This window comes from Nyctibius grandis, assembly GCF_013368605.1.
Source record: "Nyctibius grandis isolate bNycGra1 chromosome W unlocalized genomic scaffold, bNycGra1.pri SUPER_W_unloc_2, whole genome shotgun sequence".
In the NCBI taxonomy this organism is placed as follows: domain Eukaryota; kingdom Metazoa; phylum Chordata; class Aves; order Nyctibiiformes; family Nyctibiidae; genus Nyctibius; species Nyctibius grandis.
In genome coordinates this window covers 5946081-5960283 of record NW_027167473.1, presented here as the reverse complement: position 1 = coordinate 5960283, position 14203 = coordinate 5946081, and the positions used below count along the sequence as shown (strand labels likewise).

The 14203-nt window shown below is 47.6% G+C and overlaps 1 protein-coding gene across 19 annotated transcripts in view; it reads left to right on the top strand.

The window, feature by feature from the left end:
• The window catches only part of TCF4 (transcription factor 4), a 189356-nt gene that overhangs the window by 156094 nt on the left and 19059 nt on the right, over nt 1-14203 (top strand). For 13 of the 19 annotated variants that reach the window (XM_068424368.1, XM_068424379.1, XM_068424378.1 and 10 more), the window contains 4 exons: nt 344-476; nt 8479-8546; nt 9778-9856; nt 12171-12247. In XM_068424368.1, coding sequence (XP_068280469.1) covers nt 344-476; nt 8479-8546; nt 9778-9856; nt 12171-12247 — 357 coding nt within the window. The remainder of the gene's footprint in view (nt 1-343; nt 477-8478; nt 8547-9777; nt 9857-12170; nt 12248-14203) is intronic. The other 6 variants (XM_068424373.1, XM_068424370.1, XM_068424365.1 and 3 more) reach the window with 2 other exon arrangements.

Sequence of the window (14203 nt, the reverse complement as noted above, 5' to 3'; positions counted from 1 at the left end):
GGAAGGCTTCTCCTCCAGCCCACAGCTCTCCCTGTCAAAAAAGGTTTGCTTGATACATCACCTAACTTTCCTTTCTTAATTTCTTCTCATTATGGTACCATCGTCAGTTATGAGCTGTTCACTGTGGATATTTATCCATATCTGATATGTGTATGCTGTGTCTCCTCCAGATGTCAAGTTAGGGTAGAAAAATACACTCCCTGCTTAGTCTTAGGGCAGCACTCTGCTTTTCTCAGTTGGGTGAAGTCCGACAGCACTTGGGACTGGGCCTACATGAGCAGCCTGCTGCCTTCCATGGGCTCAATAATTAAAATATTTCCCTTTTTTATCCTTTTTGCCACAGAGCTACCCATCACACTCCTCAGCAGACATCAATTCCAGTCTTCCTCCGATGTCCACCTTCCACCGCAGTGGCACAAATCATTACAGCGCGTCTTCTTGCACACCCCCTGCCAACGGGACGGACAGTATCATGGGTGAGTTGAGGTCGAGCACGGCGGCTGCTGCCCAAGGCTCTTCCTTTCCTCCTGGCTCCTCTCGCGTCTGCTTCAGCGCGCTGTGCTAGCACCAAAGAGCTGGAATCGAGGTGGAGGGTTATTTGATGGTGTATCCAAGGATTAGCTGCTTAGTTGAGCAGGTGTAGAGAGAGAGCAAGAATTTCACGGCAATAAGTACATCACAGTTGACCTTCACCTCCATCACTCATGAATTTCTCTACTACTACTACTTTTTGTGAATTAAATATAATTCCAGCAAAGAGCTTTGCTTCAGGGTTTGTGTGGAAGACGTTGCACCAGCTAAGTGCCTCATCTCCCTGGTTTTCAAGTTTATTTTATTATCTTTAATGATTTAATCGCCGGCAGTGCTGTGTGAGGTGATACTTCTGCATCACCACACTCATCCCCTTCAGTTCTTCGCTGGGTTTCCGCGTGGTGGTGGGGGGGAAGCGGCGATGGCGAGAGTGAGGCCGTAAATTAAGAGCATACCTCTGTATGCTGAAATATTTGGCAAATACCAGTTCATACTGCAGGAAATAAAAAGATACTGCTTAGCCTGTATCTCAAAGAGCAAATAAAAGCTAATTAAATAATTGGTAAATAGGGAACACATCGCCGGACACATGTTTCGGATTACACACGTGGTTCTGTGTTGAATGACTGCGAGCAGGACTAATGCAGTAAGAATGGAGGGCGGGTTCAAACATTAACACATGGGCATCATATTTTTCAAGGTCTCTGAACAAAGAAGAAACTAAATACAGTCTCTTCTGAATTTGTCACTGCCTGAGAAAAACGTATCCCATTTCAGGAGGGCATTTCTGGGCTCAGTCTTGCCATTCCATTGAGAGTTCTTCCTTTACGATGTATCGCTGCGTCTGCGCGTGTGACATGGGCAAATCTCGCTTTCTCCCTCCAACCAAGTCTAACAGAGCCTGGTTTAATTCAGCCATCTTCACGTCAGACGCCTTACAGATAACATTTAGGGATGCAGAATCTCGCAGAGGGATGCAAACAGGTTGGAGTGCGAACGCAGCCTCCTGCCCCCGTCCCCACCCAGAGAAGAGCCTGAACTTCCCGTGTAAAAAACGCAGCCAGGCTTTCATCTGGTTTCACCTCCTGAAAAACCCAGTGGGTGAATCAGAAGAGCAACTGTACAAAGATGCAGATTTGTTTTAGCAGCTGTAAATACTCAACAAGCAGTGCTGTTGGGCTGTGGCTGAACTGAGGGCTCCAAAAGTATTTCTTGGATCTCCATGCAAGTCCTGTTCTCCTCCTAAGCCCGTGAACCTCCCCTGAAGTCTGGGCACGCGCTGTCTTTTCCCTGATTGTCCCGAGAAAGCCGTTGGAGCTGGCCCAGCCGCGAGCCAACGTGCCTCCAGCCCGGTCCCCGGGCAGCGTGTTGGTGTCACAGACCGCAGCGAGCAGGGCTTGGGCTGCGTTCCCCAATGCTCGTGCAGCTCGGGAAGGCAGCAGGGAGCAAATCCTTTGTAGGGACTCCAGGACAGTGGTTAATTTTATGCTAAGCGTTGGCTTTTTATTTGCAAAGGTCGGAGGCGGTGCGATGTTTAAGCAACCTGTTCTGGAGATGGAGCACCTTTAGCACCTGCTATACGAGTCAATCAGTCAGTCAGTCAGGTTGGAAGAGCCCTCTGGGCTCATCGAGTCCAACCGTTGCCCTGACACCACCATGGCAACTAGACCAGGGCACTAAGTGCCATGGCCAGGCTTTTCTTGAACCCCTCCAGAGACGGTGACTCCACCACCTCCCTGGGCAGCCCCTTCCAATGGCTAATGACCCTTGCTGAGAAGAAATGCTTCCTAATGTCCAACCTGAAGCTCCCCTGGCCAAGCTTGAGGCTGTGTCCTCTTGTCCTATCTCTAATTGCTACAACCTATCTCCTCTACAACCTCCCAGTCTATCGTATCCCATCTGACGCGCGTATTAATCCCGCTCGCTGCTTGTGTTTCTAATGACACGTTGTTTGTGTGACATTATGCACTGTGACATGCAGCTTTTCCAGGAGAAACGTTCTGTGCATTTCCCCTCGAGGCACTGGTTTCACAGTAATTTTATTACCAGAGCAGCCACATAATACTGCACTGTATGTTTTACAAGAATGTTAAGCTTCCAGTTAGAGGAGGGTGGTGAACTGTCACGCAGTATAAGAAGAATATGACTTTTATCCAGCAATGTCACTTCCTCGTAATTTGGGAAGATCATCAGCTGTGAATACCGAGATGGTGCAAGTTTTTCCACCCTTCTTAACATAGAAACATAATTTCCAGTCTGCTGTTTCAGAAAGCACTATTCCATCAGAACAGCGTGAGTTTGTCCTAGAATTTAAACTATAAAAAGTCTGGCTGGAATTCTCTTAAGAGAAGGCTCCAGCCTATCAGTTACACTAGATGCTTTACTAGATATAATTATACTCGCTGAGATACAGATTCCTGGAAGTTTATTCAATAATCCAAGATTTACAATCCGAATCCCCCCAGAAGGATGTGAAAAGGCTGTACTTCATCATTCTGTCCCTTCGCCTTCCAGTGCAGAATTGTTCTTCGCAGAAACATGCTGAGAAAGTTTGAGGAGATTAACTCTAACAATAAACACGCTCTTCAGCAGAGTTAGAATCAATCCATCAAAAGGTTGCAGGCTTTCACGATGTCTTCAGTGCATGAATAGTCTTGTGAGCAGGGGAGTAGCTCCTAAGTAAAAGTGACAGCTTTGGCGGTGTGTTTTCAAGTCCTGTTTTACAATCCTCTTCCCAAGTTATCTTTGTCTTCTGCATCATGCCAAAGTTGGCTGATGCTTCGTGGCGGTGGAGACCTGCCTTCTCAAGGGGGGAAGCCAACGTTCAGGCTCACGTGTGTGTATCACAGAATCAATGAGGTTGGAAGAGCCCTCTGGGCTCATCGAGTCCAACCATTGCCCTGACACCACCGTGTCAACTAGACCATGACGGTGTAGTTGTATTGTCTAATACTAAGTACATTTAGAGCAGTTTGAGGAAGTAAAGACCAGCATGAGTAGCTAAGTAGCGCCTTGCTGCTTCGGATGGGTGGTCCATCTAGTTAGTATCAGTGGTAAAATGGGATCCTGGCCATTTCTGCAGCTCCTGCCCTTCATGCTGCCCCGTGGGCTGTCATCTTAGTGAGTTTCGAGGGGACATCCCTGCCTGGTTCTTCAAGCACATAGTTATGGACCTGTTCTCCATGCAATCACCTAATCCTCTCTGAAGCTGTCTGCTTGCACGGCTTCCCCTGGCTGCACGCTCGCTACCTGCTCTGTGGAGATGGACTTCGCTGACCTGTTCTAATTTCTTTTCCTGGAAGTTTCAGTTCCCTTGCTCTTGCCTCAAACCCTTGTCCATCATCAATGAATTAATCTTTCCTGAAGTCTGGATTTGGCTACTTCATTCAATTAAAGCCCAGTGCAGAAATGTCTTGGATAAACTGTGCCCTCCCAGATTTGGAGGAGTTTCATCGCGTTCCTTGCACTAAGTTGTTCAGTGTTTTGCATAAGAACTTGAAAACATCTGTCCTTGTTCAGGCCCAAAGCTCATCTATGCAACAGTCCTGGCTCCAGCAAAGACTCTAAGGGTTTCCTTGGGAGGAATACAAAAAAGCAAGCATAGATGATACTTTCCCAGTCATTCCAGTGGTGGATGAAGCACTGAGTATTTAGGAAGCTTGAGCTTATTCTTCTCCTTGAAGTGACCCAGCCTTTCCTGGAGGCTTGGCCTGGCACGGTGACATTACACATTTGTGAAACAGTGCTCCTCTTCTTTCATTTTGACTCTGCTCCCTCAAGACCCGATGTGGTCCTCCCTCCTTCTCATGTAGCTGTTAGCACCAGGTGACAGCCTTTCTGCCCTGTTGTTTGGGTATGTCACCTGCGTCACGCCCTGCTGTAGTGGTCCCTTTTCCAAGCTGGAGAATCCACCACCCTCTGCTTTTTCTGACTTCACTTCTTCTGTTCTGTAGACCTTGATGCTCTTTCTTGATGGACTTCCCAGTTCTGTCCTCCATATCCAAAACAACGGGTGTGTCCTGAATTCATAGAGGGACATAACTGCCTTCTGGGTTGTCTCTGCTCTTTGCCCAACTCGTTGCTCCTTGTTGGGGTTTTCTTGGGCTGCTTCTTCTGCTTAACCATCAGCTCAGGTTATCAGCTAATTACTCTCTGCACCTCTAGAGTTTCTCCTCTTTCCAGACTGCTTGTTAGGTAGCTGAGAGCCTGCTTGTGCCTATTTATGGCTCTTTTTCCCCCCCCATATTTGTTGCCTGGTGGTTTTTATATGTGGATGGCAACCTCGGCGTACGCCACCTCTTTTTCCAGGTATGAGTAAGTTGAACAGTACACATCTGCGCAACTGGGAGTTTTCTGGTGATACTCCTCCCTTATAAAGCTAACTATTAATTCCTGCTCTTGGAGTATCTCTCTTAATCGTTTCTTAATCTCCAAGGCTCTTTGAATCCACAGAACTGTGTTTTCAGGTTTTAATATTTTCTCCCTTCCTTACTTCAGCCCTAGCTTGGTCTAAGCAGTCAGTTTTACACCGTGGTTAGAAGTCAGGCAATTTTGTGTTTGAGTTTCTTGAGAGCTCTTAGAAACATCATTTGGCTCTTCCGTTATTTTTCTTTTTATTGGTTTATTTTAAAGCCTTTACGTTGACACTTCAGTCAGAGCCAATTTTTCTGACTAATCCCTTGTAAAATATCATCTGTCCAATGGCAAGGCAGATGAAAATAATCTGTTAGGGTTTCTTCTATTACCCCTTTTTTCCTTGAATTCCTCTGTTGCTACCAACTGTCCATCATTGTGCCTATTCCGGATGGGCTGGAAAAGCTTTTAATAATGGGTTTTAAGTCACTAAAATTGCTCTTTCACAGGTTTTTTGTTTCATCTTGTATATAACGTGTGTCAAATACTTGCCTGAGATCCTCCATCTCGCTCAACCTGTACATCTCATGGTTTTCTTCCCCAAGGGAGGTGGAGGAGCACTGGTTAGATGCGATGAAAGCCTTTTATTTAGGTAGGATCCATATCTGGTCTGCTGGAAAACCACTTGAGAGGATTAGTTTTACCCAGAGGTGCCAGAGCCAGGCTTTAGGCAGTCTGACACCCTGCCATGGTGACCCTCACGTCATCTCAGAGTTCATTCAGCCAGCGTTTGGCACGCTCTCCGCAGGTTACCTCTCCCGGGAAGATTTATAGGAGCACCATCCATGGGTTCCATCAGATTACTCCTTGGTGCAGGGTGACAAATCTGATGCCAGCCGGGCTGGGCTGCAATCCTTCTTCCCCACGACTCTTCCCCGCCGGCTGCTCACGCACGAGGAGCGGGGTCCACACAGACGTGCTCTGAGTATCTGTGTTGGTCTTCACGATGCACCTCCCAGCCTAGTCCAAAAGGTTCTTGCTTTTCATATACATTTGTTTCTATTCTGGGTGCTGTTCTGGACACCAGCGGTGCTTTAGGGTGGCTCCGAGCTGGGGTTGCGTTTGGGCTGATGTTCTGTAGCCACCGATGGATGTTCTCCAGGAATTTGTCCAGTTCTTTTAAAATGTATTTATATGTTTGGCCTTAGAGCAACGAGTTTCCCCATCTGACTGGACACTCCTGAAACAAACCCCCTGGTTTCTGTATGTTTTCAGGGGTGGCTTTCAGTTTTTATACGGAGAGAGCAATGAACAACGACTCAAGCTTGCCTTCCCCATGTCACAAACCTCGACGTGTTGCTTTTCAAGCCTCCCTTTCCCAGGGAAGCTCCCTCTTCTCTGCCAAAGAGAACTTCGCTCGCTGCTGCCCATCCCCGAGGCTCTCCCTGTATGTTTTCCAGGCCTACCGCAGTAATTTGTCTTCAAAGTCTTTTCAGGAACAGTTTAATATTCAGTATATCTGAAGAATTCCTTTGTTCTTCGGGGTAACTAATAGAAGCCGCGGCCCAGCTCAGCGCCGTCAGGTTTCTAAGAGCACATGGAGCGAGACTGTGGTCCCTGCGTTTGCTTCTCCCCCAGGACCAGTAGAGCTCATAGAAACCAGCCCTCAGACAGACAAATGTAGGAGTTAATTTTAGAATAATGCAGTTAGAGTCACTTAGAAAAAGGAAAAAACAACGCATGATTTACATTTAGATTCACAGTTCACTTCAGAGCGAAGTAACTGAATTTCTGGACATCTGCCTGGTATTATTCAAGTCACAAACCTTGAGTTTGTGATTTACAGCATTAAATTACGCTGATAATTTGTATCCCTAGCTGACACTGCCTGTTCTAGCTGTCTTCACGTTGCTTTATATATCTTTCTTTATACATCTTGATGTCTCATTTCAAACTGTGCTGAGATCACAAATAAGCTGCCATGGGCAGATGAGCACATTTTCAAATATGCAATAATAAAAGTAAAAGTTTAACTGAGAAACGGGGAAAAAAAGGAGTCAGCAAAGACATAGTTGCAAACAGCACTGTACAAGGTTGGCAGCATCTAGGACACACGTAGACCTTCAGGCCTTTCCAGAGGGGTCTGCTTTAGGAGAAATGCTGCAACGTGAAGGGTCTGGAGGGTCTGACCTCCGAGGAACGGCTGAGGGAGCTGGGGGTGTTTAGCCTGGAGAAGAGGAGGCTCAGAGGTGACCTTAGTGCAGTCTACAACTACCTGAAGGGAGGATGTAGTGAAGTGGGAGTCGGCCTCTTCTCCCAGGCAACTAGTGATAGGACAAGAGGATACAGCCTCAAGCTTGGCCAGGGGAGGTTCAGGTTGGACATGAGGAAGCATTCTTCTCAGCAAGGGTCATTAGACACTGGAAGGGGCTGCCCAGGGAGGTGGTGGAGTCACCATCTCTGGAGGTGTTGAAGAAAAGCCTGACCATGGCACTTAGTGCCATGGTCTAGTTGCCATGGTGGTGTCAGGGCAATGGTTGGACTCGATGAGCCCAGAGGGCTCTTCCAACCTGATTCATTCTGTGATTCTGTGAAGTTTTCAATCCTATCACCTGAGCGTGAGAAACTAGTGGCCAGTTACACCATGATTTTTCTTCCCTTAAATTTCTTATATAAAAGGTGCAATCCCATCACCTGAGAGATGGTGAAAGCTCATTTCATTAAACGCTCAGGAGATGTTCAAGTGAAGTCGGAAGGAAAAGTCCTGATGGGATTCAGGAACGTCTTTAGAACGTGCATTGAAATGTAGACAAAGGACCAGGGTCACAGAGCGAACGAGGAGAAAATGATGATCTTAGATGATCTTTGAGGTCACTTCCAACCCAAACCATTCTATGATTCTAAACCAAAATGCCAGGTAGCTGCTTGTTAACGTCCCCATGTCCTCCCCTCGCAGCGAGGGAGGCTGGGGCTGATGGGGAGCGCCTGGAATTACGCACTGGTCCCAGTACGGGCGCAGAGATGGGGCTGCACAGGCAGGTTGAGCTCGTCTTTGACACCTCAGTAGTAGTCTTTGACACCTCAGTAGTAGTCTTTGACACCTCAGTAGTAGTCTTTGACATTTTATGTTGGAAATATTGCCTTTGAAGAAGAAACCCCTCGTTAGAGTGGATTTGCACATACTAGAGCCCAAACTGGGCGCCCTCGGACCAGCACCGGGTCTGAGCGCAGGCGGGGAGGCAGGAGCCCTTCTCCAACCCCAGGCTTCGGGTTTACCCAGCTCTGCACTTGCGTATTTTCCACACCTTTGAGCATCTTCTACTATTAGAAGCCTTTTATTAGAAAAGTAAAGCCATACGGCCCAGTACTATCAAATACACCATATATTTTAAAAAAAAGCAGCATGTCAAGTTTATATTTTAAATGGAGCATGAATGTGTTTGATATCTACCTTAGCAAACAAATTAATGGTAATTAAAGATTAACTTTATGTGATTAGCATTAAAATGCAATTAAATTATGAGTAAGTGGACCAGGAATAGAAGGCTGTGATGTCTTACTGTCTGTTTTTACACGGAATCTTTTGTTTTTCAGCAAACAGAGGAAGCGGGGCGGCAGGCAGCTCGCAGACTGGTGATGCGCTGGGGAAAGCACTCGCCTCTGTAAGGAAATATTTACTTTGGAATACACGTTTAACCATTTTGAAGGGGTGAACTTGAATCAGAATGGGGATGCCTGGAGTTGATGAAGATGAACAGCAAAACGGGAGAGATGTGGTCTCAGAGGTCACCCGGGTGGAGTTACTGCCAAGCGAAATATTGAACGATCAGTGCAAAATGGTGTTGAAAAAGCTTTAGACTTAATTTTCTGGTAGAATAGAAATGGAAAGAGGGGGAGCCTTGACCTGGCCACGTTGACCGGGTGCCAGGGAGCTGTGTGTGTTGGTCTGTCACGCACTCCCTAGGGCGAGGGAGGTCTGAACAGAACCCGGCGGCAGGATTACTTCTGCAGACAGGCTTCCTGTTGAATTTACCTTTCGATTTTCTGTTTTTCACGGCACTTTCCACCTATTCAGTCCCTGTGGTCGCTGTTAAAGTCAGCAGTTCCCACCTCTCACCCGGCTGGCTGGGGCACGGCGCTTTTCCAGCAAACACTGCCATGCCCCAGCTATCGCTGCGGTACCGGTTGGCACGGGCTGACTTTTAATAAGGACCACTAGAGTTATTTTCTGGGCAGAGTGGGTTCCATTGAGTTCTCATGAGAGTTAATATATTTTTTTTTTGCATATTCTTCGATGTTACATTGAAAAAAAAGACCAAAAGTCCGACTCTAGTTTGCCTGCAATGATGATACAGTACAGAATCCACTTTGAAGTGGTGCCCTGACACATGGCACGGGTGGGGAGCAGGGTGACCCCCTCGCCCGGGCACGGGGCACGCGGGGGCTTTCTCGCCGGAGCAGTGGACGAGTAGTTGGGAGTTTGCTGCTGCGGGCTACCTGCTGTGCCAGGGTTCAACGTGCTCTGCTCCCTTTGCTTTATTTTGGCCGTTAAGGGATTTCAGCATGATAAAAAAAGCAATTTTCAGGCCTTGTTCGATGACACTCGTTCGTAAAGTAGCCTGTGCGATGAAAATGTGTCTATCCACCGTAGCAGATCCGTGTGACAATCAGAAACACTTAATTGGCTAGTGTGTGTTCCCATCAAAAGGGGTCTGTTGTCTAGCTTCCTGCATCTAATACAGTTTTGTCTTTATAAAAATATTAATATTTGAATAAGAGGCTTTTTAACCTGTCCTGCTTTCATTTAAATGAACTGAATGCATAAGAATTCCAGATTTCTTTCTGCATCAGTTTGTGAATGGCTTTAGATTAATTCTGTATCATCTTTTAAAGATCTATTCTCCAGATCACACCAACAACAGCTTTTCATCAAATCCTTCAACTCCTGTTGGTTCTCCCCCTTCTCTCTCAGGTATTGTTGTTACAATTTTATTTTACTGAACGTTTCAACCTATTTTTGGTAGGAGATGCCTGAATGAGCTCCTGCGGTGCCGGCAGCACCAGGAGGTTCCCGTGGCGGTGGCTGGTGGTCCCACAGAGACAGGTCCTACGCACTGGATTCCCAGTGCAGAGCCAGGGTCGTTGGTTTTATACATCCTTATTGCAGCTTCCTGCAGTGCCCTCGGGCTCTTGGGGCACATGGTTTCTGCCCTGTGCGGAGCGTGTCCCCGTGGCCTGGCCGTGCCCCTGGGCAGGGACACCCAAGCCCTCGTGGCAGCCTCGCTCCAGGGTGGCCGTGCCAGGTACATCTCCTTGTGTATTCCCCCATCCCCTCCTGGGGCTGAAGTTTGATCCATAAAATGTGTCTCTGGACAAACTGAGCCCCTGTGAATCTGGTTGATTCATTTTAGACTTTATTTACAATAATTACATATTTTAACTAAACCCACTTTACTACTAAAACCCTAAAGTGAAAAGCTCCAGAGGCCCAGGGTAGTTCTCATGAGCATCAGGTGTTTTAAACGTTTACCTAAATAAAATTTAGATCTCTTAAACCTCGAGACTTTTCAGCTAGAGCATTAGGCTCCTCCTCCCACCTGCTACCACCTTGGAGAAGGCCTCTTGGCTTCCCATCCCCTCCTTGAGACGAGGTCTACATCACACCTAACCAAAGCCTGTGGTCTCCTCTTCTTTGTGCGTGAGCCCTGGATCCTGTCAACCTCACCCGAGGCCGCCGTGTTACCGTAGGGCAGCGCTGGCGAGAGGTTGATCCATCCCTCGTTCTCCATGGGACACCACAACAGAGGTGGAGGGAGCTCCTGGGCTCCTCATCCTTTATAATGGTGCCCCAGCCTCAGAGATGTAGACCTAATAGCAGCTCTAGAGCAACAAGACCCTTCTGAAAGGAGGGTGGGGAGAAGCTTGTGCTAGCTGGCAGCCTCGTCCAGGAGGACACCACGGCCACCTCCATCACGCTGCAGTGAAGGAGCACGTCATGACGGAGTCACATCCAGCCAACGAGCCACCCCTAGCAGGGGACAGAGGGACCACCTGGCCTGTCATAGCTTGGGGGAGGTCCTGCACCTCAGGAAAGGACTTTCAGCCCGTATTTTGCCTGGAATCACCTTCCTGATGGAAGGGGCCGAGCCAAAGAGAAGAATCCCCTGCTGATTTGGGGTTGCTTTCTGCAGGCTCTCTTGGGTAAACAGGGAGAACCGAGTGTCAAAAAGAAATAAAAATCAGACATAAAAGTGCATTTAATAAGAGCTGAAAGTGTTTAGCGTGCAAAACACTTCCCCTGAAGGACATCAAGGGCTAGTTCAAAATTATTTCGAAAGTAAAGATTGCTCCGTTCAGTGCTGTAGCAGAACCTCAACTAAAAGCTCCATGGGGACCAGAGAAGGGAAGATTTAAGTTTTAATTAGAACTGACATAATTTTATCTTGTACAAGAAAAAAAACTATTGTGAGAGCCTAAAAAAAGTTGCCATGAGTTCCACCCTGGCCTATCTCAGTCCAAGCAAATGCCGCTCAGTGTGGACACGAAGATTAAAATCTTAATATTTCCATCTCCAATTCTTAACCCTGTTTTATGAGATGATTCAGAAGTTCAAAAGAGCGTTAGAAATTGTCTTAAGTGATATATATATAAAAGCTGTTGGGAAAATACTTAAAAAAAACCTTCTTTTCCCCATGTTTGCTTTGCCTTTTTCACAAAGGCAAATTTTTTCCTGGAGCCCAGGAGCCCTTTTCTTCCTGCAGCAGCAGATTTAGAGCAGCGGATACAAACCAGAAGGTTTTGGTCAGACCTTTGATGGTCTTACTGGGCCAAACCAAACAATCGACCCAAAGAGAGCGCCAACCTTATCGGCATCTACGTGAACGTTGTGGGCGGTGCTTTTGCTGACTCCTTCTGTTAAGGTTTTAGAAATTTGGTGGTGGGCTGAGGTAACCAGTGGCACTGAGCGTGCCTGGAAGCAGGGCTAGGAGCATGGTTCTCCTTCCCCCACCGCGCCGTTTCCTTCTCCCGGAGCCCCTCGCAGCTCCAGGTGCCGAATGAATGCAGCCCTCTGTGCGGAGGAGCGGCCTGGGGGAACTTTGTGGCCTGCATCTACGTGCTTTGCTACAAAATACCTTTTTTTTTTTTGTGTATTTTGGAAGTTCTCCATATGTCTGCTCTATAGTCTATCTGGAATACGGCATTTACATGTCTACAAAACTGTCCAAAAAGTTTGAAAGACATTTTTGTTTGCATAGTTCTAATGGTAATTCCAATTTTACTATTAGCAGGCACAGCTGTTTGGTCTAGAAATGGAGGTCAAGCGTCATCATCTCCCAATTATGAAGGTCCCTTACACTCTTTGGTATGTTTTGATTGGTGACCTCCTCTGCCTCAGTATTTTACTTGCTGTTCTTTCCATTTCTCATCCATTCTTCTCACACAGGTTTTTCATTTCGTTAGTGACCGCTATGCCCTTGGACTTGATTTTACCCCTTTTAAATTCCTATCGTGGGTGCCCCGTGCTCTTGATGTTGTTTGAGGTGCTGCTGGCCAGGGTCTCCTGTTTGACGGGGGACCTGATGTTGAAATCTACTGAAAAGGGGAACGAGGAGCACAAGAAGAGGGGGGGATGAGCAGGTAGATGGTATAGATTGAAGAGAAAATGGGAATAGAAGCCCATGGTGGCTGTCACAGAGGATGGAGCGTCCATCATGGCCAAGGCAGCAGCGGTGGTCAGGAGGCCTCTCCCCGGGAAAGCCGGCGGGCTGAGCTTGGCAAGCTGAGCTGGTCCTAAAGGCTCACGTGGCAGAGAGGGTTAAAGGGAGGTCAGTAGGATTTGTTACCTTTCCTAATGGAAAGATTAAGTAAGAGTTGGAGCTGGCCAAAAGCATGTTGGGACAGGGAGGAACTGTAGGGAGTGCGATGTCCTCTGTCTCGCTCTTCTCGGTTGGTTGGTGGTCTCGGTTGGAAGTCTAGGGGGTTTCAGTGATCAGTGTGAAATGCCTGACGTATTGTTGGGTGTAAAATAAATCCTGCTAGAACTTAAAAGTTTCGTGGTGGCTTCCTTAGAAGGTTGCTGGAGTCAGGAATTAGCATGGACTGGTTTTTCCACCCTGATACAGAAATCCTCCTCGTGATGGACCACGATATTTTCTAGGCTATCTGTCTTCTGGAGGTATTTAGTTCTTTTGGTTTGTGGAGAGCAAGGGGTTGGTTAAGAGATCTGCTGAAGAGATCCATCAGCTCTGCCTCATTATTTTTGCAGCTCAGGGTTCCCTGAGCTTCTCCTTTTGGTGGTTTATTAAAGAGCAAAGCCTGCAGGTGCCCAGGTCCGCACGTGGGGATGGCCGAGGACAGCGGTGGGGCGTGGGGGCAGCAGGGCTGGGGGTGCCGGGGGGGTTTTTGTGGCCAGTGGGTTGTTCCCAGACCGTGACATGCAGACACAGGTCCCTCCTGCCACGGGCAGCCTGAGCCTCGAGGTTGTTACTCCCTCCAGCCCGTTGCTTCTCCTCTCCTGGCCCAGCCTCGGGGCTGCGTTTTGCCTTTGCAGGGACACGGTGTTGGGAGGCAGCGTGTGGGGACAGCGGTGGTTGGGCTTCTCCGAGGCCCTCTGGGGCTGGGGATGGGCTGGCTTTTGGGGTGGTTGGAGAAGTGGAGGGTGAGGGCCCATCCTTCATGGGTGCTTGGGTGTAGGGACCCCAGCGGCATGGCAGGGGGGTTCGGGGACCGCCCCGCTGCTTGTCACCCCCCTGGTGACACAGCTCACCGGCCGTAAGCTGCTCACTTAGGGAGAGTATTTCCTGGGATTTCAGGATGTGTATGTGTAGGGGAAAATCCAACTAGTAGAGAGGGGCTGTAGGAGCTGGTAGTTTCTCTTTTTGTGTGTGATCCTGGGATTAGAAAGGGGGAGGAAAATCCCGGTTAGAGATTGGTTACGATCAGAGGTGTATTTGTTTCTTTGCTTCTACTTCTTTTTTTTTTTATTATTATTATTTTTTTATTATTATTATTTTTTTTTAAGTATCACTAAAACTTTTCAAAGACATAAGAGGGCAACATATGTACTGTAATGATTATGTTCATGAGGAATCATTGAACCTGTTTTGCCCATGAAAATCAAAGCTGTTACTCGTGTTAACCATGCTCTCTCCTTCCCCGCAACGCTAAACATTGCCCTAGGGAAACAAAAAAAAAAGAAAAAAAAAAACACACAAAAAAAGCCAAAACCAACACAAAAATCCCACCGAGGGGCTGAGCAGGAAGGACTTGGCTGGCGGTGGCCGCGCCGCTGACGCTCTGCCCGCTTTGTTTCTCGCCC